At 52.5% G+C, this 26,559-nt stretch overlaps 1 protein-coding gene across 1 annotated transcript in view; it reads left to right on the top strand.

Moving 5' to 3' along the window:
- The window catches only part of SIM2 (SIM bHLH transcription factor 2), a 50,396-nt gene that overhangs the window by 18,688 nt on the left and 5,149 nt on the right, over positions 1-26,559 (top strand). Inside the window, exons 5-11 of the mRNA XM_022552922.3 lie at positions 2,045-2,153; positions 5,493-5,578; positions 7,611-7,810; positions 12,332-12,438; positions 22,573-22,720; positions 24,060-24,228; positions 24,766-25,174. Coding sequence (XP_022408630.2) covers positions 2,045-2,153; positions 5,493-5,578; positions 7,611-7,810; positions 12,332-12,438; positions 22,573-22,720; positions 24,060-24,228; positions 24,766-25,174 — 1,228 coding nt within the window. The remainder of the gene's footprint in view (positions 1-2,044; positions 2,154-5,492; positions 5,579-7,610; positions 7,811-12,331; positions 12,439-22,572; positions 22,721-24,059; positions 24,229-24,765; positions 25,175-26,559) is intronic.

Genomic DNA, 26,559 nt, shown 5'->3' with positions numbered 1-26,559 from the left:
TAAGGGAGAAATGATAGGCCAACACGCACAAAAATTCTATTTTTTATTTTTTCGTTTTTAAAATAAACCATTGAAATTGTGAATCAACTTAAACAATAGCTCCCTTATTTATTAGCCTCTATCACTCCCCACCGGACAGCATCTCTAGGGCTGCCCTCAGGAAAAAGGAGATTGTTCCGGTCCCAAATGCCTGACATAAGTGTTGCTGATTTATTTAAACTTTTTAAGGATTAACAGGACTGACTTAAAAGAAGGATATTTCGTTTTTATTCTTTTATTTTTAATGAAATCCTATAGTAACTTTTTACATAGACAAATATCCATTTGGGTCATTAGCAAAGTGGCAGGCTGGGGAGGTAGAGAGGGAACATTTCTGCAAGAGGATTCTCTCTGTTGCTCTGTATAATATTGGGAAAAACATTCCATGAATAATGCAGAAAATAGAACTGTGAAACCTGTTTTAGGGACAAGATTACTTAGGCCAGAAACATAACTTGTCCTGAATTGAAAGGCAACTCACACATCTTAACACATTGGGAGAAGTGGCTGGGCGGAGTGGGACTGACTTCACCTCTCTGCGGCCCCCTGGCCCCGAGTAAAGAGATTATGGCCTTGACGCTGATTTGGAACGGTGGCTCCTGGGAGAACCTCTCCATTAAACGGCCTGGCTGGGGCTGCCCTGCTGTGTGAGACGGCACCGTCGGGGCTGCCCCTTTACCGAGGATTGAGTCTCTGCTCTGATTGAGAGCAGCCAAAAAAACAGGCGACAAGACACACTTAAAAATAACGAGGGGGTGATTGGGACAAGCCTGGCTTTGCTCTCTGATCTCGCCCTGTCCCCTGGGGGCGGGGCTGAGAAAGTCCCCAGACCCACCCAAGGCTCTGTGCCACGCCAAGGCAGTTCCTCACGCTCTCAGCATCTTCCTGAACCGGGCTGTGGGGCTCTCACTGGCTGCAGTAGGAGTACCATCACTGCCCCCACCTCCAGTACTCTAGGTGCGCTGACGCTGACTCACTGACATTGTCTGCACTGTTGATCTCTGAAAAAGGATCCCCCCACCACCACCACCACTTCTCAGAAGGCTGCACCGTTGGTGGTAGTTTCTGGAACATTCTATGCCACTGCCCATCTTCCGATGGGTGAGGGGCCCAGGTCCTGAGAATCTCTGTCATCCCCTATCATGACACTTGTGTTTGGGAGAACAATCAAAAATTCTCAAGGTTAGGACCTGAGTCTCCGGGGACCTCTGTGGAAAGATCGTAACTATGGTGCTTTCTTGGAAACGCCCATGCCTGCAAAGCAGGGTCCAGTCCAACAAGGACATGGCCTCTAGGCCTGCGTGCTGTCCTCTGTGGGGTGTGTCTGGAAGTAGGTGGTGTCCGAATGTCGGGGGAGCAGCACCAAGGTCATGTGGCTCTCTGGAGTGACCCACAGCCTCCCAGAGGTCACTCAGCCACCCAGCCGCACCTAAGGGCGGGAGCCGTGGATTTAGCACAGGCACCCTGGACCAGGAAGGCCACAGACAGGTTTCTGCCCACGTGAAAGGCCCAGCAGGGTCCGAAGGAAAGGACCTTGCTGGGGGCGAGTCTTCCTCGAGCACAGGGTGCCCCCGAGGCTCCTGTGCTCAGCCTCCGTGTGCACGAGCTGTTGCAGGGACCCTGCTGTGGACGTGGCCACTGGCCTCCTGGCCATCAGTCCCCACAGGCAGCAGGTGAAGGATGGGGCTGGCTCCAGTCTGATTTAAGCCGCCTCCCGTGTGAAGGATGCTCCCCAGGCCAGGGGGGTCCCCCGGTCCACAGTGCACCTTTTCCATACTTCACTCCTGCTCAGGACGCCCCCCTGGCCTTGTTTGGAGACAGCTGGGTGCTGACTGAGAAAAGGCAAACGTTTATGTGTGAGGGTAAGGCGTGGGCTGTGCACAGAGATCAAGGTCCTGTCTCTCCCTGGCAGGTGCGTACCTATAATACACCTTACACCTTCACCTCTCCACCTCCCCGAAGTCCTAGAGAAGATTCCTGACCCCTCCCTTCCTTTCCGCGGCAGGTGGAGCTCACGGGCAACAGCATTTACGAGTACATCCATCCTTCCGACCACGATGAGATGACTGCTGTCCTGACAGCCCACCAGCCTCTTCACCATCACCTGCTCCAAGGTATTTCCTCCAGACGAAAAGAAACCAGAATGAACGCCGGACGATGCTCTTTGCTGTGACCCTAGGGCTTAGTTTCCCATGATGCCCAGCCAGGCCTCTCCAGCAAACATGCAGGGCCCACCAACTGGGGATTTGTTTTTATGCTTCTGTTCTTTAAAGCAACTACTGATCCCCTTTCACGTGCCAGAGACTGTGTGAGGTGCACGGTAGGAGACAGAGAAAAGTGGTCCAAGGCTTCCACCTCGAGGTGCTCTTGGTTTAGAATGCCAGCGACACAGGTCTAGACCTGGGCTTCTTAACCAGAGCGTCCGAGGATAAAACTCGGGGCGGGGCATGAAATTGCATGGGGAAAATTACGTCTTTATTCCCTCTAGGTGAAATCTAGCACTTCCTTTGCTTGTAGATTGTAGACAGTAAGCCATCTTACTATCACGAGTGCCTGTGGCTTTGCCTACAACAAGATTCACAGATATTTTCATTTCACCTTATGGTTGTTTCAGGTATTTAAACATATCGGTTATGCTCACCACTACTTTGAAATTTCAGGAGCTGTGAGTCTGCTACAGGATCTTGTTATTTAATGTGTTAATAAAGTAGCACATTTATAACCACAGCACCACTTGTTGGAATATTTTGATGTTTTTCAATACAGCTGATCCCCTTTGTAATCTCATATATTTTATGCGCTCAGAAACGTTATTCTGGTGGGGATCTGCAGGTTTTGTGCCACAGCACGAGTCAGTTAAGAAGCCTTGGTCTAGACGGATGAGGCAGGTCCGTCTTGCTGACCTGGCTCCATTTGGCGACAGGAGTTTTCTCTCGACAGTCTCAACATTTAGCACGTATTAACGTGGTCCCCACTGTTTTAAGCACCCTGTTAGAAGAGTTGTGGCATGGCTGTTTAGTAAGGGTGTGGAACATGTCTTCACACAAATGACTCCTTAATTTACAATTGCCACGTGTGCTAGGAGGACACAGAAGAACTTATTCCAGGGGCCCTGGCCTTCTAACTCCCTCTGATGGCCCAATGAGACCAACCAGTATGCTGACCAAAGGGTCTCTTGTCTGCTTTGGACTACGGTATCCCAACTCGGCCAAAATCTCCTAGTGAGACAAAATGCCAAAGAAGAAGTGTCAAAAGTGATGAGAATGGGGTAGCCAGCCACAGAAAAAAAAAAAAAAAGGGTTCCATTCTTATTGCTTCCTCCTGAGATGGGTCATTCTGAGGCTAGGAGGAGAGAACACATATAGCACACTCAGTTTTAAAACCCCTTGCAGGGCTTCCTTGGTGGTGCTGTGGTTGAGAGTCCGCCTGCCGATGCAGGGGACACGGGTTCGTGCCCCGGTCCAGGAAGATCTCACATGCCGCAAAAAAAAAAAAAAAAAAAAAAAAAAACCTTGCAGATCCAGCTCTGTGGCCCCCATGTTCTAGCCCCAGAAATAGTCACCATGTGTCTACCAAGGAGGGAGACTGGTATGTTGCTTTCTGAAATGAGATGGGGGCTTAGTTGTAGCTATGGCCTGTGGTGCTTAAGTCCTTGGAAATGGTCCGGCTGCATAAATGAACAGGAATACGACTCTGAAGAAATAATTTCCAACAAAATAAGGGCTAGGAGAGCACATTGCTTCCGAATCTAATGCTTTCACTTTGGGGTTGTTTAAAGTCGGACAAAGACAGCTGGAATCTTAGAGAATTCCTCAGAACATTGTGGGGTGTGTATGTGTGTGTGTGTGTGTGTGTGTGTGTGTGTGTGTGTTTAATTGAAGTATAGTTGATTCACAATGTTCTATTAGTTTCAGGTGTACAGCAAAGTGATTCGGTTTTATACATATTCTTTGTCAGATTCTTTTCCACTATAGGCTTTTACAAGATATTGAATGTGTTGTTATTGTTTTAAAGAGTTACAGTGTGTTAATTGCACGGGAATGGGCTTTCTGCCAGTAGCTCCGGTTTCATTTCACCCTTCCATGTCTTAGCCTTTTAAAAAGTATTTAGAAAATGACAGCAAATGGGAGTATCCGGAAACCCGTCCAGTTTCCTGCGGGGTCCACGTCTAAGGTGGGCCAACAGTACAGGAGGAGAAGGTCTGGGAGACGTGGGGTCTCCCACTGACTCATTTCCACAGCCAACCGAGTGTTCAGGCTCTGAGGTTCACAGCACCTGGTTTTCACCTCACCTGCAGAGTTGGTTTTCTGTGTCTGAGCTGGCCTCCTTGTTTTATGGTAATTGTGTGAGAAGTGGGCCCTCCCCAGAACTGGATAGTTAATTACTGGGTGATGGTTTTTACACCTGAGCGTGCTCTTCTGGAAATGGGGTAGACAGGCCACCATGTTAGAGGGAAGCCTTCTGCCTCCAGACCCCAGCTGTGCAGAGAAATTGTGGGTAAATATGGCAGCCCCTCCAACTAGGGGAGGGGGGCCTCTGAGGTGATGCCCTTATCTCCACTGGGCAGTGCCCTCAGGGAGGGGTGGAAGGCCTTGCTTCCATTCCTAGTGGTAACCTTTCTTTAAAAATTAATTTATTAACCACCACCAAAGAGCTGTTTATTTAGAGTGGAATGACCTCGCTCTCACCCTGGGGCGAGGACAGTCTGCCATCCGTGCCCAGAGAGCTGGTGTCTGCTCACTAAAGCAGAGGGTGTTTCCTTGGGGGACGTTTGCATTTGCAGTAGTGAGGTCGGAGATTCGTGTGTGAGGCCTGCGATGGGAATGAAGGAAATGCTTTGGGCCAGAGAAAGGGGCAGGGGGGTGGGCATCCATCCAGGGCTGTAACTGAGGGTGAAAGCTTTGATCTGGCCCAGTGGGTCTGCTGGGTCCTTTGCCGCATCCCATGATGCAGGGAAGTCTCGGTGCCCATGGCAGTGGGCGCACTGGCACGAGGGGCCCTGGGGCTGGCTCCCTCTGCCAGGGAAAGGCCTGCACTTCTGACTCAGTCAGTCAGAGGGGGGACATCAGATATTTCTGGGCTTCCTGGCAGGCTCGGCACCCGCCCAGGGCTGGCCAAGGCGATGTTCCTGGCACCAGGCCTCTCTGTGGCCACCATCAGGGGACAACGGCAGGTTGAGCAGGGCTGGGTTGCTGCGCATGGATCCTCACCTTGGCCCCAGGTTGGCGTTTAGCAAGGTCTTGCTGTAGCCATATTTCGGGCTCCCCCTTTCTGGAGCACGTGGAAGCTGCGCTGGGTCCTGGCCACCGCCTCTCCGGGTGGGGTTCTGGGTGGACTGGGCCAAGGCCTCTGGCTGCGTGATCTGGTCCAGAGGGTTTATTGGGAGTGTTGGGATAAAGTCAGGGGAAGCATCGTGGGACAGTTTGCCAATCTAACCTCACGCCTGCTTTCAGAGTATGAGATCGAGAGGTCGTTCTTTCTTCGAATGAAGTGTGTCTTGGCGAAAAGAAACGCCGGCCTGACCTGCAGCGGATACAAGGTACCGGGAGCCAAGGGCTTGCGGGCGGGAAGGGGGCAGTGGTGGGTCGGTGGGTCTTCGCTGTGGTTTGTGCTTTGCTTCACGTTCAGGAACGTCTGCAGACAGGAAGGCACCGCTGCCTAATGTAGAACTTTCTAGGGACGCTACTCATGGCAAGTGTGAGAGCTGGAATCTTACAGGGATATTCCAGGCAGGCTGGATTTCATTGTCTGAGGCCAGGAATCAATGGGGCTAAGGGTAGAATTTGACCTTGGCACCTTCAGGTTCTACACTGCACGCAGGGCAGGACCGCTGGAGCAGCCGCGCCTCGACTTCCTCCTGCCTCAGAGGAGAGAGGGTCATCAGCCCACCACTCTGGGGCTAGAGGCGGACGGGAGCCTTTTTGCGGGAGAATTTGTATAAAAGGAGGGAGGGGTGGGGTGAAGAGAGAGGGGAGGGTCCTGTGCCTTTGCTCTTTGTCCTGTCTTTCTGGAATGCCCCTCCCCCCTCCTACCCATCCCAGGGTCCGCCTTCCCTCAGCCTCTCCTCAGCCCTGCTCCTTTGAGCCTCAATGCCAGCTCTTCCCTTTGACCATTACCTCACTCTGTTTCATAGATTGGGAGATACTTTTCTTATTTGCTGTCCCAGACCCTAAACCTCAGAGGTGGAAGCCTCCAGCACCACCCTGCACCCTGTAGATACTCTTCTGGATACTTGGGTCCTGAGATGTTTCTGACACTTACTAACCATCCAACTGTCTGATCTTAAGTAAAACCCATCACCTACCTTGTCCTCAGTTTCCTCATCAGTAAAATGGGAGAATAGACTCCAAAGATCCTAAGATTTGTTCCAGCCCTAAAGACTGTGAGTGTATTCAGGAATCCTGAGGAAAGTTTTTGAAAAGAGGATTTAAGATGTTAGCTGTTCATCACTGCTGTTATGATGATCGTGATCCTTTCAAAGATTTTACTGGGCTTCCCTGGTGGCGCAGTGGTTGGGAGTCCGCCTGCCTATGCAGGGGACACAGGTTCGTGCCCCGGTCCGGGAAGATCCCACATGCCGCAGAGCGGCTGGGCCCACGAGCCATGGCCGCTGAGCCTGCGCGTCCGGAGCCTGTGCTCCGCAACGGGAGAGGCCACAACAGTGAGAGGCCCGCGTACCGCAAAAAAAAAAAAAAAAAAAATTTTACTGACTGTAACTGGTGTAAATGCTTCAATATTGAAGCTTAGGGCTGTACAAATGTTTCCGTTTGATATTTGGAACACTATACATTTTCTCCTATATGGTTCTTGGCTATAACAATTAGAAGTGTTTCTATATAGCCACGCTGGATTTTTGTTTATTACAAGTGGATAAAATCTTGAATTATAAATAAAGTAAATAAAATAAAATAAGCAGACGTTCAAAATGAGGACTTTTTTTTAAGGGAATTCCCTGGCAGTCCAGTGGTTAGGACTCCACACTTCCACTGCAGGGGGCACGGGTTCGATCCCTGGTCGGGGAACTAAGATCCCGCATGCCTCACAGCTGGAAAAAAAAAAATGAGGACTTTTTTGATTGTACTGAAAGAACTCTTCATTTACTGGAGTGATACAGCTTGTCAAACTATTTAAATGTCAAGTTAGCAATTGCGAAATTCAATCTCATTGGGAGATGAGCTTTATAGTTACTGAAGTGAACATTATGGAACAAATGCTCAGCTCCCCAAAATGCCATTGTTGTGCCATCTAATTGCAATGGCCATGAGTTAATTATGCATAAATCCATTATATAGTAGAGAGTCTTCACTTGTGGAGTTATTGGGCATAGTCAATTGCATAAGATAACTCTTATATTTTATGACGATATTGTTTCCTAAGAAAGAAGCATAGTTCATTTCTTCCGAGCAGTGAATCAGATGTCTGTCAGCATGTTCGCTGCACGGCTCAGTAGAGGCTGGGCTGGGGGAATATTCCAACCTGTTCCAGAAGAGAAGCAGGCCCAGAGCCAGGAGCGGTGGGTACCAGCCTGACCTCTGGGGCACCGCCAGCTGACCCTGCCTGTGCTTTCCCAGGTCATACACTGCAGCGGCTACCTGAAGATCAGGCAGTATATGCTGGACATGTCCCTGTACGACTCATGCTACCAGATCGTGGGGCTGGTGGCCGTGGGCCAGTCACTGCCGCCCAGCGCCATCACTGAGATCAAGCTGCACAGCAACATGTTCATGTTCAGGGCCAGCCTCGACCTGAAGCTGATATTCCTGGATTCCAGGTGAGCTTGGCACCTGCTGCTGCGGAGTTCCGGAAGATTCTGATGGTGGAAACTGGCCCCTGAAAGCTACACTATTAAACCGACATGTAGCAAGCAATAAGCTATACTAAGAATATGAATTAGAAAGAGATTTAGTGAAAGAATTAGTATCGACCTTAATCGTCCAGGAGTGGCTGGCCTCTCCAGCTTATAGGTACTTGTTTTATTTGTTTATATTTTCATCGTCTCACTGGAGTTTGAACTGGAAATATATGTTGTGGGCAAAAGTTAGCCTTTTGAAGACCCATGAGGTCAGGATTCTGCCTTGTGTCTCCGTCAAGTTGGTAGGACTTTAAAACAAACAGAAAGTCTCCACTCTGAGCGGTGTGTGTTACTGCGAGGGCTTCCAGCTCCAGCTGGCGGGAAGCCGAGCTCTGCGGTCCCTGCAGGGCTGAGGCAGCGAGCAGAGAGGGGGCCTTCTCTGGGGTGAAGGCTGGACCCACAGGTGCCTGTCGGCAGCTGGGCTGGGAGGGCACCTCCGGCTGACGGGGAGGGCGAGGCTGCAGCGTCCCCAGAACTGTCTCCCACTTGGCGAGGCCCAGCAATTTGAGAATCTCCTCTCAGAGAGAGGAGGGAGGGTGGATGAGGCAGAGGCACTGACCTGTTGTTTCACTGGGCCTGGGGAGGCGTCTGTGTGTCCCCTGAGGCAGGCTGCAGGCCTGCGGGGCCTCCCTGGGCTTCCATTTCCTTTGCCCATTTGGCTACTCACAAGGATGTTAGGAAAGATGAAGCTACATAGTAGATGGGAAGCATTTGTAAAGGTGAAAAGCCTAATATACCTGGAAGGTGAGTCGTTGTGCCTCTTGGCCTTCAAGATTCCTCAACTGTACAGACGGAAATGAGTGTTCAGAGACCCAACTCCTGACTTTTGGTGTGTGTAGCTGAGCTTTCTGGGAGAAAAGTTTTACACACACACACACACACACACACACATTTTCCTGTATGTCCTGAAGCTAGGATGTATTGATTTTTTTTCACTTTTTAAAAATTGTGGTAAAATATACATGATGTAAAATTGATCCTCTTACCCATTTATGGAATAAAAATAAACTTACCTGGTTACGGATAAGAGGTGAAGACACTAGTCTAGCTCATCGTGAATGCATCTCAGAACCATTCAGAGGTAGAGAAATGACAAGGGTTGGCCTTACGGGGTCATCATCATGCTCCCAGAAACTCCAAGCAAAGAGGAAATATAACCCCTTGGGGGAAAGATGCCAGCACCTCTTGGGAGGGCCAGACGCTGGCAAGGGCTGTTTTCTTGCAGTAAAGACAGAGGCACCTGCAGGGAGGAGCTGGGAGGCTGGGAGCTGCTCCAGAGCCGGGCGTGGGGTAGGCCTTGCAGCACGCAGGGACAGAGAAGCTCTCTCCAGACTTAGGAGCCACTTCGAAAAGTGGACTGCAGGGGCTTCTTCCCTGGTGGCGCAGTGGTTGAGAGTCCGCCTGCCGATGCAGGGAACACGGGTTCGTGCCCCGGTCTGGGAAGATCCGACATGTGGCGGAGTGGCTGCCCGTGAGCCATGGCCGCTGAGCCTGTGCGTCCGGAGCCTGTGCTCCGCAACGGGAGAGGCCACAACAGTGAGAGGCCCGCGTACCGCAAAAAAAAAAAAAAAAAAAAGTGGACTGCAAGAAAATCTGACTGTCCATGTTCATTATTTTAGAAATTTGGGAGGATACGACGGGTTTCTCCCTTGTTTTATCTCCCAGTTTTTCTTTGACCATCCTGGGAAAAGCCTCTGAGGCTTGGTGAATCCTCTAGAAGAGGAAAGAGGGGCATCTCCCCAGAGGAGAGATTTCAGGTCTTCTCGAGTTGTTTAATCCACTCAGCTTTGAAACGTGAGGGGCAAATCAGGGAGCTTTACGGAGGAGGTTATGTGAGTTTAGCTCAGAGGCCAGCTTGCTCCTGAAGGGAGCCTCTGCTTCTGGGTGTAAGGGCCATACCCCCGAGGTGAGTAGTAAAGCAAGGTGGCCATCTCGAGGAGGACTTCCTGTCTCTACAGAAGCCCGTGAAGTTCTTCCTACTAAGTACCAGGAAGCTTTTAGCAAAGCCTTGAGGTCTTTTCTGAACCCCCGTCGTCTAGGAGGCCCTGAAGAATTCTTCACACTCTGGTCTGCAGTCGGTTGCAGCTCGATGGTCTTTGAAAGGCCACTGGGCTGGGGGACAGAACTGGCCCAGTGCCAGAGGGTCAGTAGAAAGGCCTGGCAGGGTGATGTCAACTCCCACATCCAAACCCCAGAAGCCACGGCAAGGGGTTGGCCTGAAGCCCAGCAGCCCCAAAGTCACAGGGGCCAGGGTGGGAGTCCTGGCAGGAGGGCCCAGCTGGTGCCCCCCCGCCAGCATAATCCCAGACAAAACTGAACTCGGCGTAACCTGAAATCTGGTTCATGGGGGTTTTGTGGTATTTCACTTTGAAACTGTAGCTGGTGCTTTTGCTAAGGATGGGTGAACCCGGCGATGTTTGGGGTTTGGCAAATCCCTCTGACAGGTCTTCAGACACTAGAGGGTTGGAAAAAAACAAGAGGGCAGCCTGCCAAACCCTTCCCTTCTCCTTTAATTTTTAAAGCCAGTGTGTACTTTGATGAGAAACTTAATACATGTGTTTCTGATTCATTTACACATTCGGGGCCGTTGTTCTGAAACTTTACGTCCAAAGGGTCTGGGAAGCCTCTTTCATCCCCACACCGTAGAGATGCCTGGTTTTCTTTTGGGGGGAAGCCAGACGTCTCAATTTTCCTGCCACACGGAGTTAGACTCCAGTGGGGCCTGAAGTTCTAGGTGGCCCTTGGACAGGTCCCCCGAGCCCTGAGAGGCTCTGGCCTGTGCAAATTCCCTTTCTACCCACCTCCAGCCCCAGCTCCTTCCTGCCCTGGAGGAACACCATGGAAATGTGTACACCAAATAGTGAGTGATTCCGTGGAAATATGAGGCTCACGGAGATTTACGACCCAAAGCCTGTGCAGAGCTCCACAGAAAGGGTAGCGGGTTAGGGAATGAAAGTGAGGTCAAGTTTCCCCCTTTAATTTACAGCTAACATTTCAGATCTGGGCCAGCAGGGCCCCTAGGCCCTGTCACCCTCAGTCCCCACTGACTTCTCACCATGGCCTCACCTCCTTTGGAATCCCCTCTTGTCTCCACTTTCATCTGTTCTTGAATATCTGTCACCAAGATGTTAGGGCCACCTCCTCTGAGGGCGTGGCTCCCAGCACCGTTATCCATGGCCTGGGAATCGATACCACGGCCACATGCAATTTTCACCTAAGGGTGGAGTGATCCAGATGCTAGCGATGATGCCGTCTTGGATGCTGAGAGCCACTCTTCTTCAAAGAACTGAAGTGGGAAATGAATACACCTGGGGCTTGATAAGAATAAAAACTGGGCAATGGTGAATAAGCACAGGGAGAATGCTTCCATTCCCACAGCGAGCTCAATAAGCCTTACCTTCAGTCACAAGAGTTTGGGGTATCATTATACTATTTTCTGGGGGAAAACAGTCCTCCACCGATAGGAGTCTTAAATGTCTCCAGTTACTCCCTAAATCGCATCTGCAGGAATCACCCAATCATCAGAGCATCGTCCTGAGACCAACTGTGCCAGGTAACAGTGTCCAGTGTGGAATGGAGGGTTACAGGTTCGCACACACAACAGGCAGGATGTGGAACCAACCCAAGTTTTCATCATCAGGTGAAAGGATGAAAAAAAATGCGGCATCTACATAAAACAGGATATTATGCAGCCATAAAAAAGGAACGACATTCTGGTAGATGCTACAACATGGATGAACCTTGAGAACATGTTAAGGGAAAGACGCCAGGCACAAAAGGTCAAATATTGCATCCCTCCACTCAGAGGAAATATCTAGAGGACACAAATTACTAGAGATAGAATGTAGAAGAGGTAGGTTGCCAGGGACTTGGGGAGGGGGAAGTGGGGGGGGTTATTGTTTAATGGGTGCAGAGTTTCTGTTCGGGGTGATGAAAATGTTCTGGAAATGGAAGTGGTGATGGTCATACAAGTGAATTTTACACTTTAAAATGGTTAAAATGGTAAATTTTATGTCATGCATATTTTACCAGAATAATTTTTAAAACTTTCACACCGGACTTTGCCCCAAAAAACCCCCAGCGAGTGGGCTCTGTCTCACCTTGGTAGCTCCTCCCAGTATCAGTATCAAGTCCACTCTTAAGCATCTTCTGATAGGCTTCACCTTGAAAAGGTATTGACCGTTTTGAGCCATCCCAAACCTTCCAGCCAGTGGCTTCAGAAGGACATTCCTGCTCATGACGAGTGCTGTGTCGTGCACTGGGCTGGAGCTCATAGACTTTCTTGTAAAAAAAAGATCATTCTCAGTTTCCAAAATCAACACTCTCTCCACCCACCCCCCAAGCCTTTTAGCACTTGATTAGTTGGAAAAACCAATGTTAGTTTAAATGAAATGCAATCTGCAGGGCATTGTAATTCACGGAGCCACTGCCCTCCCCCAGGGTGACCGAGCTGACTGGGTACGAGCCACAGGACCTGATCGAGAAGACCCTGTACCATCACGTGCACGGCTGCGACGTCTTCCACCTGCGATATGCGCACCACCTCTGTGAGTACTGTGCTCACCCTGGCCAGGAGCCCTGGCAGCCTGGGAGGGAGCACCGAGGACAGAGTGGGGGCAGCGTCCCTTGTTTGATGCAATAACTACCCATCGTGTACCCACGAATCTTAAACATCAAGCCTGTCTCCAGGTAGCCCTTGCTTTCAGCACAGGCACTCATTGCCACTTCTCAACTATCCAGTGAAACCCTGGCAGGTGTGGGATGATGTGGAAGTTGCTGGATTCTATTCAATAGATTATGGATTTGGAACCTAAATTTCTCTATGACGTCTGGATAGCAGTTGTGGATAACGACAACAGCAGTAGAAGAACTGATACTTACAGGGCCCTTACTAACGTCCGGCACTTGTTTGTTTAAGTGATTAAATCCATTACCAACCAAGTGAGGGAGGTTCTCATGTTCACGATCCTCCCTTTGCTGTTGAGGATGCCGAGGTTCAGAGAGGTTAAGCCACTTGCCTATGGTCACACAGCAAGGAGGCGACATAGCTGGGAGCTGAATCCAGTGAATTCGGCCTCCAACCGCTGTCCGTCATCGGTTGGGAAGCTCAGGGAGACCACAGGTTTCTAGGATGGGAGAAGTCCACGTAGAAAGAGAAAACCAACAGTATTCCATTTGTCAACAGAGGAAGTTTGGGGAACATCTGGATGGGAGGGTGGAGGTGCTCGTCACTGAAATGGTGAAAGAAGTAACACTTTTCTTGTAGAACCAAATCGAGGCAGCAAATAACTGGGATGCAGTAGAATACCTCATCTTCCCGCCGTCCAGCCCCACCATGCTAATGGCCGGTCCAGGGGTGCTTGTTAACGGGGTACAGGGGGCTGGGGGAGCCAGATCTTCTGCAATGTGGCCCGGGTGGCACGTCCTCCTTCTTGCTGTGTGTTGACTAAGAGGCATCAGAGGACAAGATGCTGGTGTTGGTTGCAGCTGGGCGACGGGTCCCAGGGCTGCTCGATCCTCGGCCACGCCATCTGCCTGGCCGTTTGGTGACAACTGGGACTCAGTTAGCCCGGCAGTTACTAGGGTATCGCTCTCCTCGCGAGTCACTAAGGGCAGAAACCTGTGACAACCAGGAGGTTGGCTGGGCAGACGCCATCAGCTTTTTTCTGCTCCTTGTAATTCACAACAGCATGGAAAAGCCCCTGTGCATGGAAATACGTGGAGTTGTGAGCAGCTTTTTATGTCTTTTTTTAAAAAAATGGCCAAATCATGATCTCATGTAAACGTCCCTGACCTTCTCGAAGCCCAGTTTGGTAGGAAGCAGCTGCCTAGTGTTTAGAAGGGCTCCGTAGGTCAGGTCGCTGATACGGGAGCTAGAAATCTTCCTTGTGTAAACGGGGTAGGAAGTGTCAATTACAGAATTAGGTCTTCGGGAGACCTGAAAGGCAGGGCGGGCGGTAGAGGGGAGCCGCTGGGAACGTGTGCTCTGGAGTAAGGTGGGTGGAAGAGGCACCTCCTGGAGGCTGTGCACCACGGAACAGTCTAGAGGGAAGGACAGGCAGTGGGGGGGGGGGCGTGGGCAGGGGAGCAAATGGGAGGCTTCACAGCTCCACACCTCCCTGCCACTGTCAGGGTGTCCGAGGAAAAGCCCCAGCCCTGGGGGTCCCAGCCCCGTCCCCTGAAGCAGGAGCACGGTGAGCCTCTCTCTCCAGCACAGGAGTTGAATGCAAACCCTTGAATTACACGAAGGGAGAGTTATTTTTCAAAGCAGGGCTGCACTGTGGGAAAGTAGCCTGTAAGCGCAGAGAAAGGAAGCTCACGGAACTAGTCTTTGTTTCAAATACCACTTTTCATCTCTTGCATTGCATGGCTAACAGAGGAGCACAGGGTTTTTCAGGGGGAACAAATTGAACTTGTGTTTTGGAAATGTAATGAAGCCCATGGTGGTGGCCGGTGGGAGGCTGCCGTGTCCCTGACATGGACCAGATGCTTTTCGCATAGGAACCAGAGGGGAGCTGGGCCAGGTGGGCCAGGTGAGGCTGGGAGGTGGAGAGGCCTGTCTGTGGGTGGGACAGGCCATTGGGTGCTCAGGCCTTCAGTGGTCCTGACCACACGATGGGTCTTCAACTTGTCCACCGGGGGCCCCCGTCTTCCTGAGCTCATCTGACTTCCTAAACCTGCCGGGGGGGTTTATTCGAGAGGTCTCCTGTGATTCACGTGATGAATTCGCCTCACTTCATTTGGAATCGGGGATTTCCAGACTTTGCGATTATTGCAAGGTCCCTGAGAGGGAAGGCGCACACGGGCTTCCAAGGGACACGCAGAAAAGGCGGAGGGTTTACACACCAGAGGGAGCACGGCTTTGCCAGATGAGCTAGAATTGGTGAATCAGAGAAAACAGAAAATAGCAGTCTTGGCAATGATTGCTACTGTGCCGTGACTCTGACCTTCACTGTGGCCGAGAAACCACCGCGGGGGCAGCAGGTGCAGAGCACAGGGCGGCGAGGCCAGGGGACGGCGGCTGTGGCCTCGGATTCCACCCGTCTCCCCTCCACCAGCTTCCCTGCCCCCCCCATGTCAACGAAAGCCGAGTGACAGCCGGAAACAGCCGAGGCCTCTACCCACGCGTCGGGTGGGAGTGGGTCTCCCGGAGCTCAGCCTCGGCTCCAGCCTTGGAACCGTCTCCAGACGTCCCTCAGGGCAGCCGACACGCTTCCCAGAACGTTACTTCCCCTCCAGAGCTGGACGAGGAAAGGGAAGACAGTCTGCAACCAGGGTGGGTGTTTGGAGGCGGGTCTTCAGGGCGTGCTGTTCGGGAGATTTTGAAATCTCTCTGTCCGGTGGTCCCTGTGGCTTCACTCTCCTTCCCGGGCTTCCCGTTCCTGCCTCCCCCCGCCCAGGGCTGCTTGGCACCTGTTTAATTTCCTTAAAACACAGGAGCTGAGTCTGAGGTTCAAGGGCAGTAGTTTATTTGGACAGTGGCTGAAGCAGGGGCAGCGAATGGGAAGTGAGGTGCAGAAGGGAGGGAGCCATCGAAGGGGCGTGTCTGGCGGCTGCTGCCACAGGCCACCGGCCCTCAATCCCCCGGGGACCCTAGGAGGCCAGGCAGGACACCCGCCTCAGCTGTGGCACTGAGGAGAGAGGGAGTGGGGGTATTTATACACTCCAGGCATTGGCTGAGGCTGCTCTTGGGGTGTTGTACCCCTTATCTGCCAGGGGCTCAGCCAAAGAACAGCCTCGGGGGGAAGCGGGGCCTCAGGGTGGATGTGGGGCCTCAGGGTGGAGATGGGGACTCAGGGTGGAGGTGGGGCCTCAGGGTGGAGATGGGGCCTCAGGGTAGAGGTGGGGCCTCAGGGTGGAAATGGGGACTCAGGATGGAGATGGGGCCTCAGGGTGGAGATGGGGCCTCAGCGGGGAGGGGGGCCTGAGGCCAGGCTGGGGGGCCTGAGGCCAGGTGGGGGGAGCCTGGGCTGGAGGTGGGGCCTCTGGAAGTTTCTGGGGCATCTGTGGTGGGGGGAGGGGTGTGAGGCGGCCAGTCCCGAGTGAAGGTCCACCTCTTCACTGCGTGTCCTCAGCTTCGTCCCCTCCCTGGCTCCGTGAGGCACCGTCCCTCCACAGGCTGCCCCTCGCCTGTCCTTGCGCGCATGGCTGTGCCCTCTCTGGGGGCCTGTTGCTCCCACTGTGCAGGGCCCCTGCTGGGTGGCCGGAGCGTCGTCCACACTGAAGCTCCCGCCCCGTGAGGGCTGAGGCGAGCCCCGCACTCTGTCCGGTTCTGTTTCCACCCCCGGCTCGGTGCCCAGGCGGGGCCGGCCTCTTGCTTCCGGACAGCGCTTTCCCTCGTGCTGCCCACGTGCTGTGCGGTCTGCCAGTCAGCGCAGGCTGCAGAACGAAACGCTACAGACCGGGCTTAAGGTCAAGAAGTCGGCAGGGCTGGTTTCTTTGCTCTCCTTGCTGTGTAGACGCCCGGCCTGTGTCCTCACGTGCTCTCCCTTCCGTGTGTGTCTGGGTCGCATTCTCCTCTTCTTCTAAGGACACAGTCATACTGGGTCAGGGCCCACCCACGTGGCTTCATTTCACCTGATGACCTCTTTGAAGGCCCCGTCTCCAGACGCAGCCGTGTCCTGAGGTCCTGGGGTTGGGATGTGAACATGTGAATTTGAGAAGAGGACGTAATTCAGCCTCGCCTGAGTGGTGGGCACGGTCCCATCCCCACAGCTTAGCTGGACATCCCGGCTTGGGGAGGGCAGGTGAGGGGACCGAGAAGGTGGGACGCGTCCCTTCACAAGGTGACTTTTCGGTCCTGTTGCTGGCTGCTCTGGTGGCTCAGGGGCCCGGCCGAGCCTCCCGCCCTGCAGGCTCCCCTCGGGCCCCCGCAGTGGCCCCTGGCGACTGGACCTCGAGTCCTTCAATCCGACCACAGCCGGAGCTGGCCTGGGGGCTGCCCCCGGGGCCTGGGCACCCACGCGGCTTTGACTGCTTCCCCTCCATGTACCACAGCCGAAGGCGGCCACGGTGACCCACCCGCTGGGCCCCTCAGGCCTCCAAGGCCCCCAGGGAGCCTCCTGGTCCTGTGAAACGTACAGACCGACTGTCTTGGCAATTGATCAGGTAACTCGGCTCAGGAAGAAAACGAACAGTTGCCGACACCCAGGACCCAAGGAAGCTCACTGTGCGGTTTGCCCGGGCCACGCTTTCTCCACACCGGTGTCCGAAACCCAGGAGCCAGGCGAAGGGCTCTGCTAGAGGCCTCATTGGACGTAACAAGTGGTGGTTCTGCAGGACCGTGGTCAGCCATATGGTTTCCACACATTCTTCAAAACGTTATCTTAACCGGCAGCAGGCGTCCACGAGGTCCGAAGAAAGCTCAGCCCCGCAAGACAGGGAATCAGCGCCTTCCAGAAAGTCAGCCTCGTGAACAGGAGTGGGGCTGGCCCTTGTGGTCTGGGGGAGCACAGGCTTCCAGGGCAGCTAGATGGGGGCTGGGATGGCCCCGGCACCTCAGCCTCTGGTCAGTGAGGTCCTGGGCATTCCCAGCTGAGCTCTCCAAGTGAGTCTGTGCCAGGGCTTTCCCCAGAACCTTCTGTAAGGAGATCCTCTAGGGGATCCTCTAGGGGATGTCTTGGACCCTCCCAGCTCGTTCCCGGCTCACTGCCTCCTGGTGGCTGAGGGGAGGCCCTAGCAGCCCTGTCCCGTGGCCTTGGGAAGGTCCTCCCAGCTGGGGCCTGCCTCCCTGTCTCCCTGCTCCCTTTGCAAAGCATTTGGGAGACTTTTGTATATGGGGGGCTTGACCTGCAGGTCCTCGGGGTGGGCAGGGGGCAGCCTGGTGCACAGGCCGGGGAGGGGATCAATATCTGTAAACTTGAAGATGTGTGTCAGGGACACCAGGCAGGATTCTTGTGGACAACAGTGTTTTAGAAGAACCATGATGTCTGCACGGCTGTTCATCCGAAGTAGTTATGAATTTCACCTAGTTCTCCAGGTAGGACCCTGTCCAGAGTGGGCCAAGCCCAAATGCCAAAGAGAACACAGGCTGTGTCCAGCTATGAAAACATTTCAATGTCACAGAAAGGCTTTGGAGCCTGAATATGTGGTCCACATATTTCAAGCAATAACTGTTATAACAAAATTATAGGACGGCTGGTGTAGACCCGTGGAAAACGCACTTTAAATGACGTACAGGGGCCACAAACTCAAATGTTTATGGGGCCGGACATGTAACATGAATGTATGAGTGGGTGCAGATGGGGCAATATGGAGTGGTGGAGCTTGTGCCTAACTGGAGAACACATGACCCAGCCAAAGGCATTCTGGGTAACAGCAACACCATGCCACCAGCAAAGCACATCTGTGGACACATGCAGTCCATGGGGTGTCAGCTTGCAACCACTCTGTAGCACAACTGTGGAACAGGGACAAAGGTCTTCAAATAGAAAATACAGTTGAAAGAAGTTTCCAATCTACCGTGAGGAGTTTTGATTGACATTCACAGGAAGGCTGGCTTCCGCCACTGGCCTCTCTTGCCTCTGGACTGGAAATGGATGATGGAGTTTAATTCATATGCAGATCCTTTCTAGATGCTCCCCTCTGAAAGAGTCTGGAGGTAGAAGCAGCTTTGTCTTCCTGACGAAGTTGCAGGGAGCCTGTGCATTAAGGGGGGAGCCATGAGCAATGAAACGGGAAATAATCGATACTAGAAAGCACAGTGCGATCTACACGCTGTCCTGCTCCCTGGGAGCAGTTTGGACATTTATAGGTGTGGCTTGATGGGTCTGGCTGAGCCCATCTTCTGTGGTCAGTGTCACTTTGCAGATGTTGCACAGTGCAGCCCCCTGGAAGTTCTTCCCCACCCCCCGGGCTTTCCAGGTCTCAGTGACCAAACTCCCTCCAGCCCCAGGTGTAGAGCAGGGGCATGGGGGGGTCAAGGACACCGAGACCCACTCCCCAAAGGACCACGTGGCTTGTCTCCAGTCTCGCTGACTGTGCTCTCCCTGAGGCTCTGCTGGCAGAGACGAGAGCCAGGAAGAGCACGGGGATTGCACTTACATCTTCCCCACAGGGGTGGTTAGTTTCCTGTGGCGGCCGTAACCAAATACCACAAGCTGAGTGGCGTGAAACAGCAGCAGTGTACTGGCTCACAGTCCTGGAGGTCAACGTGTCAGCAGGGTCATGCTTCCTATGGAGCTTCTGGGAGACGAGCCTTCCTGATTCCTCCAGCTTCTGGTGACTGCCAGTGGTCCTTGGCTTGTGGCCACAAACCCCGGTCTCTGCCTCCATCTCCCTCTGTGTGTCTGTGTCTTTTCCTTTTCTGTCTCTTATAGGGACACTTGTTATTATAATGATAGCACCTTGAGATCCTTAATTACATCTACAAAGACCGTTTTCCCAAATATGGTCACATTTGCATGTTCTAGGGGTTAGAATCTAGAACATGTCTTTTGGGGGGACACTATTCAACCCACGACAGGCATTTTTGGTGTCCTTTTCAGCTCTTAAAATTCAAAACAGAAATGGATATTATGCTTGAGGCCAAAGTTTCCTTTCCTTCCAGAGGCCAGCTCGTTGACGTGGCTATGCCTCCAGGAAAGATTCTGGAACCAGGAGGAATTCTGGAAGAACCAGGAAAGCCATCTATTTTTCTGGATAGTGTATTTGTGGAAGTAGACGTTCCATTCCAGAGTGGCCTCGGAAAACTGTGACCACTGGCTCTCATCTGGGCGTGGATCCCCTGGATGTCAGAGATGCTGCATCCCAGAGGAAGGTGCAAGGGCAGGGCCTCTGCCTGCAGGAGCTGACAGCTTAGGGAACATCTCCTCCCTGCCCCCATGCACCACTAACTACCGCAAGCAGGGCCTTGCTTCTTAGCACTCTGGCCTGGGATCCTTCAGACAGATTATTACATTCAACAGATGGGATGAGGAGCTAGAGCAAACCGAAGAATGTTGTGACTAAGTGTCTAGGATTTCACCTTGGACTGATATGCTGATTATTGCCATGGGTCACAGAGAAGCAAAAAAAAAAAAAACCAAAAAATTAAAAAAAAACTACATCGGGCTTCCCTGGTGGCGCAGTGGTTGAGAGTCCGCCTGCCGATGCGGGGGACACGGGTTCGTGCCCCGGTCCGGGAAGATCCCACATGCCGCGGAGCGGCTGGGCCCGTGAGCCATGGCCGCTGGGCCTGCGCGTCCGGAGCCTGTGCTCCGCAATGGGAGAGGCCACAACAGGGAGAGGCCCGCGTACCGCAAAACAAACAAGCAAACAAACAAAAAACTACATCTATGTTTGTTTGGTCTCTGTATCTAAAGCTTCATCGTAGAAGACTCAGGGAGGGTCAGCGCTAATAAAATCTCTGCAAATCCTGCCATTCGAATCCTGATATAAAATATTTGGGATAAAAATATTCCAGTAGTCATGGCAGTCAGCTTAAGACGATTATGGAGAGATTTCAGGAATATTGTAAGAGATAAGGGGAAGTATAAGAAAAAGGAAAAGTATAATGTCATAGTCCCAGGGGCCTTACGAACACTGCAAGGAATAGAGATCCTTGAGATCAAAGCCAAAGAGATTAACAGGTGTTTCTGTTGAAGAAAGAATGACATCTCGGGAAATCCACAGATGGGACCTCAGTTTGATCATGTTGCCTCTCTTTGGGGGCCATAAGCAAATTGGTTAACTGGGTCTCCCCTAAACATTGGCCCACACCCACCCCCGTAAGTAGCTACACAGAAACTTCGAGAGGCCGCTGCCCCCTCCTCACACAATGGCCCCTGAGAAATGGGAGTCAGCGGACGTGGCTTGGGCCCCAGCCATGTCCTCGAGCTCCGTTTTCCTGGTGATGCCCACCTGCCACGGGTGCGTGTAGGGGGGTAAATGAGGCAGTGTATGCGAAAATGAGCTGCAAATAGGAACCTTGTATTTCGTTGTTAAAAAAGCAATCCTCACAAGGAAAAGAGGCGCTGTAGAGGCTCTCTCCTACCAGCATGGGCTGCGCTCTTCAGCATGGTCTTACTTCTGCCAGCTGAGTCCAGGGACGTGCCGATGGTAAGCCTGGGAAGAAAAGATCTGGTCCTGCGCTGTTCCAGAGCCCGGCCTCGGCGTCTGGGCTGGACGGTGGTTACACGTTTGACCCTGGCTTCGTCCCTAGGGGGTGTGGGGCCTCATAGACGTTGTATTTCCACTTCCCACTCCCAGACAGACTGCTTACCCATGTGAAAATTAACTAAAATTTCATTCTGATTATAAAACGAATACCCCCTCCTTGTTGGAAATTCAGAAAATCAAGAAAAGAAAATGAAAACTACCTGTAATTTCATCAGTCTGATAAACGACAGCTAGTATGTCGAGTCCTTCGCGCAAGTCTGCCACCGTTCTAAATCTTCACACGAACGCTCTAACCCTCACAGCAACCGATGGTGTAGGGACTGTGATTATCTTCCTGTTATAGTCGGGGAAACCGAGGCACAGGGAGTTAGTAACTTGTCCAAGATCACATAGTTAGTTGGGCGCGTATATGTGTGTGTGTGTGTGTGTGTGTGTGTGCACGCGCACACTTTTTCATAATTAGGATTATACGTTATGCAGTTGAGTCTTGTCTTTCCTTCATTTAACGTTGTGTCATATGTATTCCCCGTCATATTACAAATTCTTATCAATCATCATGTTAGTGACTGCTTGGTACCCCATCACTTATATACCCTCTTCCCTATTATTAGACAGGTAAGTCTCCCCTTCCTTTTCTCCTGAATTATAAGCAGGACTTCAAGGAATCTCTTTGCCCTTGAGTCTTTCTTTGCATTACTCATAATTCGCATAGGAGTAACTCCTAGATATGAAATTGGTGTGTCAATGGGTATGAGCTGTGGATCCAGAAGGACCTCACCAATTCACCTTCCTCCCCACAGCACGCCCCCTGCTCTCCCGAAGGCCCTGAGGGGAATCAGTGCAGTTTAGGTGCCCCTGGAGGCTTTGCAAGTGGGCTGCCCAGAGGTCCAGAGTTTGTAGCCCTGCATAGAAGATGGGCCTGCAGGCCCAGCTTTCAGAAATTACATAGCCATGTAGAGGTCTCTCCTACGTGAGCATCATAGGAAATTCGTGGGCCCAGGGAAAACTAGGGTTAATGGGAAGAAGTATAAATGGCAATAGAGTAACAAACAGTTTCACTGTGAGTACACACATGTTCTGGGGAACGGCAAAAATCAGCAACAATGTGACACTCCGTTGAATGCACTTAACTTACTATTGGGTTTAAATAACTACATCACACACACACACACCCTTCCTTCTACCTATTATGAGTTTGGGGGATTATAACGTAATTATGGCATTTTGGAAACTAAAAAACAAAACCAATATTATCACTCTGCCAGGTGCCAGTGTTGTCTGGGGACTAATTGCTTCTCCCAGTGAAAGCAGTGACAATTAAATTCGAGTTCTTCACAGGGGAGGGGAGAAGTTGCTCCATGGACCCCGCGAAATTGTAGGCAAAAATCTTGCGTGTGTGCACGTGCGTGTGAGCACCTTCCTGTGGAGAAATCCCACTCCCTTAGTCAAGTTCTCAAAGGTGTCCTTGACCCCAGAAAGGTCCAGAACCTGGGCTGGAGGTCAGCCGCGGGGGCAGCCTCCTCCAAGGCGGGTGAAGGGCCGCCTAATCGTTCCCCAGGACTCATGTCACCTTGTGCTTGCAGTGCTGGTGAAGGGCCAGGTCACCACCAAGTACTACCGGCTGCTGTCCAAGCTTGGCGGCTGGGTGTGGGTGCAGAGCTGCGCCACCGTCGTGCACAACAGCCGCTCGTCCCGGCCCCACTGCATCGTGAGTGTCAATTATGTCCTCACGTAAGTCAGACGCATTTGTTTCTCTCCTTGCTCTCTCCTTCCCCGGCCCTCATCAGATCGCTCCCAGAAGCACCATATCTCTCTCCCTCTGTCTTTCTGGAACTGTTCATTTGTCTCCTGTTTTGTTTTACTGAACAATCTGGTTGTCTGGGAAGGGCTGAAGGATTCCTGTATCAGCACTGAGGGCCGGGTGTGCCCCGAGGCTGAGGATGGGATCGGACGGCCCCGGGTGAGGGGGGTGAGTGGGCAGAGGGCGGGCGGGCGATGCCCCCCACCTTGAACAGGATGGAAAGGGGATGCACATCCCGGACCAAGAATACAAATTTATACTCTTTGGGGCCACAGACATTTAGGTCATCCTGCTGCTTCTGCCATTTGAGACAGGGGCTATCTCCCATTTTCTCCTTGTCTTCCTACGTAGCCTGTTGTAAATGATTGTGAATATTTAGCGCCTTTAAAACTCCAGAACGTTAAGTTCAGTCGCAGTTAAGACCAGTAGAAGCAACAGGACCTAAGTCTACCTGGGACCATATGTTCCTCTCCACCCAACGTGGCTATTATGTGTTAAATCACTTTGCACCCAGCCCCACCCTGAACAGGGTCCTCTCTAATGCAGTGAGGTTTTAGGCTCTCCGTTCTTTCACAGAGTGAGTGCCAGGTTCCTGGGGGTTTGGGGCGGGGTGAGAGGTAGGTGGTGGTTTTTTTTTTAGGGCTAGAGTGATTTTAGCAAAACTGTACGGGAGAAAGCATTTTTAGTCCCTTAATGGTTCTACCTGAGCAAACAGGCCCACGTGGGCTGGGGCTGGGGCTCTGGGCAACTTCCCCTCCTGAGAATCTGACGGTGCCGAGTTGGCTCTTTAGGGCAGGAATGGGCCCCTGGTGTGGAAGTGGACAAGGCTGGAAGCCAGGCTCCTGGACCGCCAAGGGTCCCCACTCACACCTCCCTGGAGCTAAACAGGGAAGCAGCTGGGCCACAGACACTTACACTGATCAGTAGCATTTCTGTCTTTTCCTTTGTGCCCTGACACCCTGCCTAGTGGCGAATGGTGTCCGCAGGAAACGTGCGTGGGGCTCACGCGGTGGGAGAGAGCCATACTGCGCTCCCTCTCTTCCTGCCGAAGAACACTGACGTCACTCGGCATCTCCCGGGGCCTCTGAGCTCGAGGCTGTGGGGTGGCTTTTATAACGAGGGTGGGCCGTCCCTCGAGCCCCAGCCCCATCCACTTAGTGGAAACGACACAGTGGAGCTTCTCGAATGAACTCGCCCTGGGGACGGTCCCGGAGCCCGCCCTTCCTCACAGCCCGTGGACATGACCTGTCCCGCTCTTTTGTTCCTCAGGGACATCGAATACAAGGAACTGCAGTTGTCCCTGGACCAGGTGTCCACGTCCAAGTCCCAGGACTCCTGGAGGACCGCCTTGTCTACCTCACAAGAAACTAGGAAATTAGCTAAACCCAAAAACACGAAGATGAAGACAAAGCTGAGAACAAACCCTTACCCCCCACAGGTAACACACCACCTGCAGGGGCTCGGGGCACCTGGGCACCTCTGATCGCACTCAGGGGTCTCCCAGCCCGGGAGTTTCCCTGGGATGTCCCGCCCACAGGGTGGAGACGCGGCCTGGGGAAGGCAGGCAGAGCTAACATCCAGGGGGATGAGTCAGACCTAGGAAACAGACTACACTGGGGAGGCTGATCAGCAGCTAGAATCCATGTAAACGTGGCTCAGAACACTGGTGCCTCGTGTTTCCATAGCATTTGATTTTAATGGAAACCTTCCCTCTCTCTTAAAGTCTTTTGCAAGCTCTCAGAAGGCACAAGTGGCTGCATGTATCTGGTGTGTTGTCACTTGGGGTGAGGAGATCTCTTTCCACCCAGAGGGTGGGTCGCTGGGGTGCTGTCTCCTGGGCACCTGTCCCCGGTGGGACCTCACGCTGGTGGCCGGGGTGGGCCCAGCCCTGGGATGGGGCGGGCACTACAGGATCGGAAAGCAGTTGGCTGCCGGCCCCTCGGTGAGCCCTTCATCCGTCTTCTTTGCTCGGCAGCAATACAGCTCGTTCCAAATGGACAAACTGGAATGCGGCCAGCTCGGAAGCTGGAGAGCCAGCCCCCCCGTCCACACCCCAGTTCCCCCAGAACAGCAGCTCCATTCAGAAGGCGGCGACCTTCTGTACGCCCCGTCCTACAGCCTGCCCTTCTCCTACCATTACGGACACTTCCCTCTGGACTCTCACGTCTTCAGCAGCAAAAAGCCAATGTTGCCGGCCAAGTTCGGGCAGCCCCAAGGATCCCCGTGCGAGGTGGCACGCTTTCTGCTGAGCACGCTGCCAGCCAGCGGCGAGTGCCAGTGGCACTATGCCAACCCCCTAGTGCCGGGCAGCCAGTCTCCAGCTAAAAGCCTTTCCGAGCCGCCGGTGAACCCTGCTCGGCACAGCCTCGTGCCAAACTACGAAGGTGGGTCATGTTTGCACGAGGGAAAGGGGCAGGGCTGTGCACAGCGCTGTCGGTGGGTGGCAGATGGAAAAAGAACCCTCACACTGTGGGCAAACTTTCCCTTTTTTTCTGCTTCTAAGTGGGAATGGCTGTGCTTTCCTGCCCTCACTGAGAGCGCTTCACGAGGGTGCTGAAAGCTGGGCAACTGAGCCGGTGTGCCTCGTGGCACCAGGGACAGTGTAAAGGGCAGAGGAAACTGGGTGTTCGGCCACCCTCCATAAAAATCCTGGCCCCGTTTACTCCCCAAAAGGGAAGCAAACTGATTTTCCTATGTACTGAGAACCCCCAGCTATATTTATTTTATAAGATTACTTTCTACTCCACCCAGAAATGAACATGGAACACAATTGGTTTTCTTCCCATGCCAGTTTTCGAAGTGTGGGAAGCGGTGGTGGAAAATCACAGGCTCAGGGACGGAAACGCCACTCACCACCCCGGGGCAAATAGCACAAACCCTCCAGGACTCAGTTTCTTCATCTGTAAGACAGGAACATAGGCCATGTCAATTGCCTACCACAGCCAGCTCCTCCTGGGGGCAGGCAAGCAGAGGTCCTCTGTGGAGGTGCCACCAGCTGCCCCAGGCCCAGCAGTCTCCTGCCTGCTCCTTGGGACAATCCCAGGCAGAGGGTAGAAGGTGGGGATTGAGGGTTAGCTCAGCGGGGTGTGTTCCTGTTTCACCCAGACCTAACTACTGCTCAGACTGTAGACGAGGTTTGTGCAGATGTCCTGCGGGGACCACTAAATTCCAGAGAAGAGTCACCTGTGTAAGGAGAGCTCCCTGGAGTCCCCCTCCCACCTTTCTCTCTTTGCAGGCAGCTGGGGCTCTCTGCTGCTCCTAGGGCTGCTTTGTGAACCTCTTGCTTTGTGCTGTGACCCAGTCTTTACAAGCCTGTGAGATAAATTTGGTCTCCACAGACAAGAAGAGGGCTAGATCCCAGGAGAAATCTAACCTTCTTGGAGATTAACAGGACATGTTTCTCAAAAGTAGCCAGTTTAAAAAAGAACATACCAGCAGCCAGGGCAGTGCAGCTCTGCCTTCTGGCCTCAGGCAGTCCAGAGATTTGAATCCCCAGCACCCATCAGCGCATAGGATCCCTCAAATAACCAAGGAAGGGCCAAGGGAAAAAAACAAAGCAAAGGGTTTTCATAACAGCTGAAAATACTATCCACTTGAGACTGAGTTGAAAAGATTATTTTTGTGTGTGTGTGGGAGTTGACCAATGAGATAACACAGTATTTGATTTTTTAAATTGCTATTTTGAAAGTGAAAGAGCTTAATAACCACTTCATTTGTCAGTCACTTGGTAAAAAACGGACCAAAGATGCCAACTGGGGGCAGTTTGTGA

This window comes from Delphinapterus leucas, chromosome 4, assembly GCF_059928025.1.
Source record: "Delphinapterus leucas isolate spDelLeu-1000000601 "Yukka" chromosome 4, BTC_Dleu_Yukka2, whole genome shotgun sequence".
In the NCBI taxonomy this organism is placed as follows: Eukaryota; Metazoa; Chordata; class Mammalia; order Artiodactyla; family Monodontidae; genus Delphinapterus; species Delphinapterus leucas.
The sequence above is the reverse complement of the archived record's forward strand: the minus strand, read 5'-3'. Positions and strand labels throughout refer to the sequence as shown.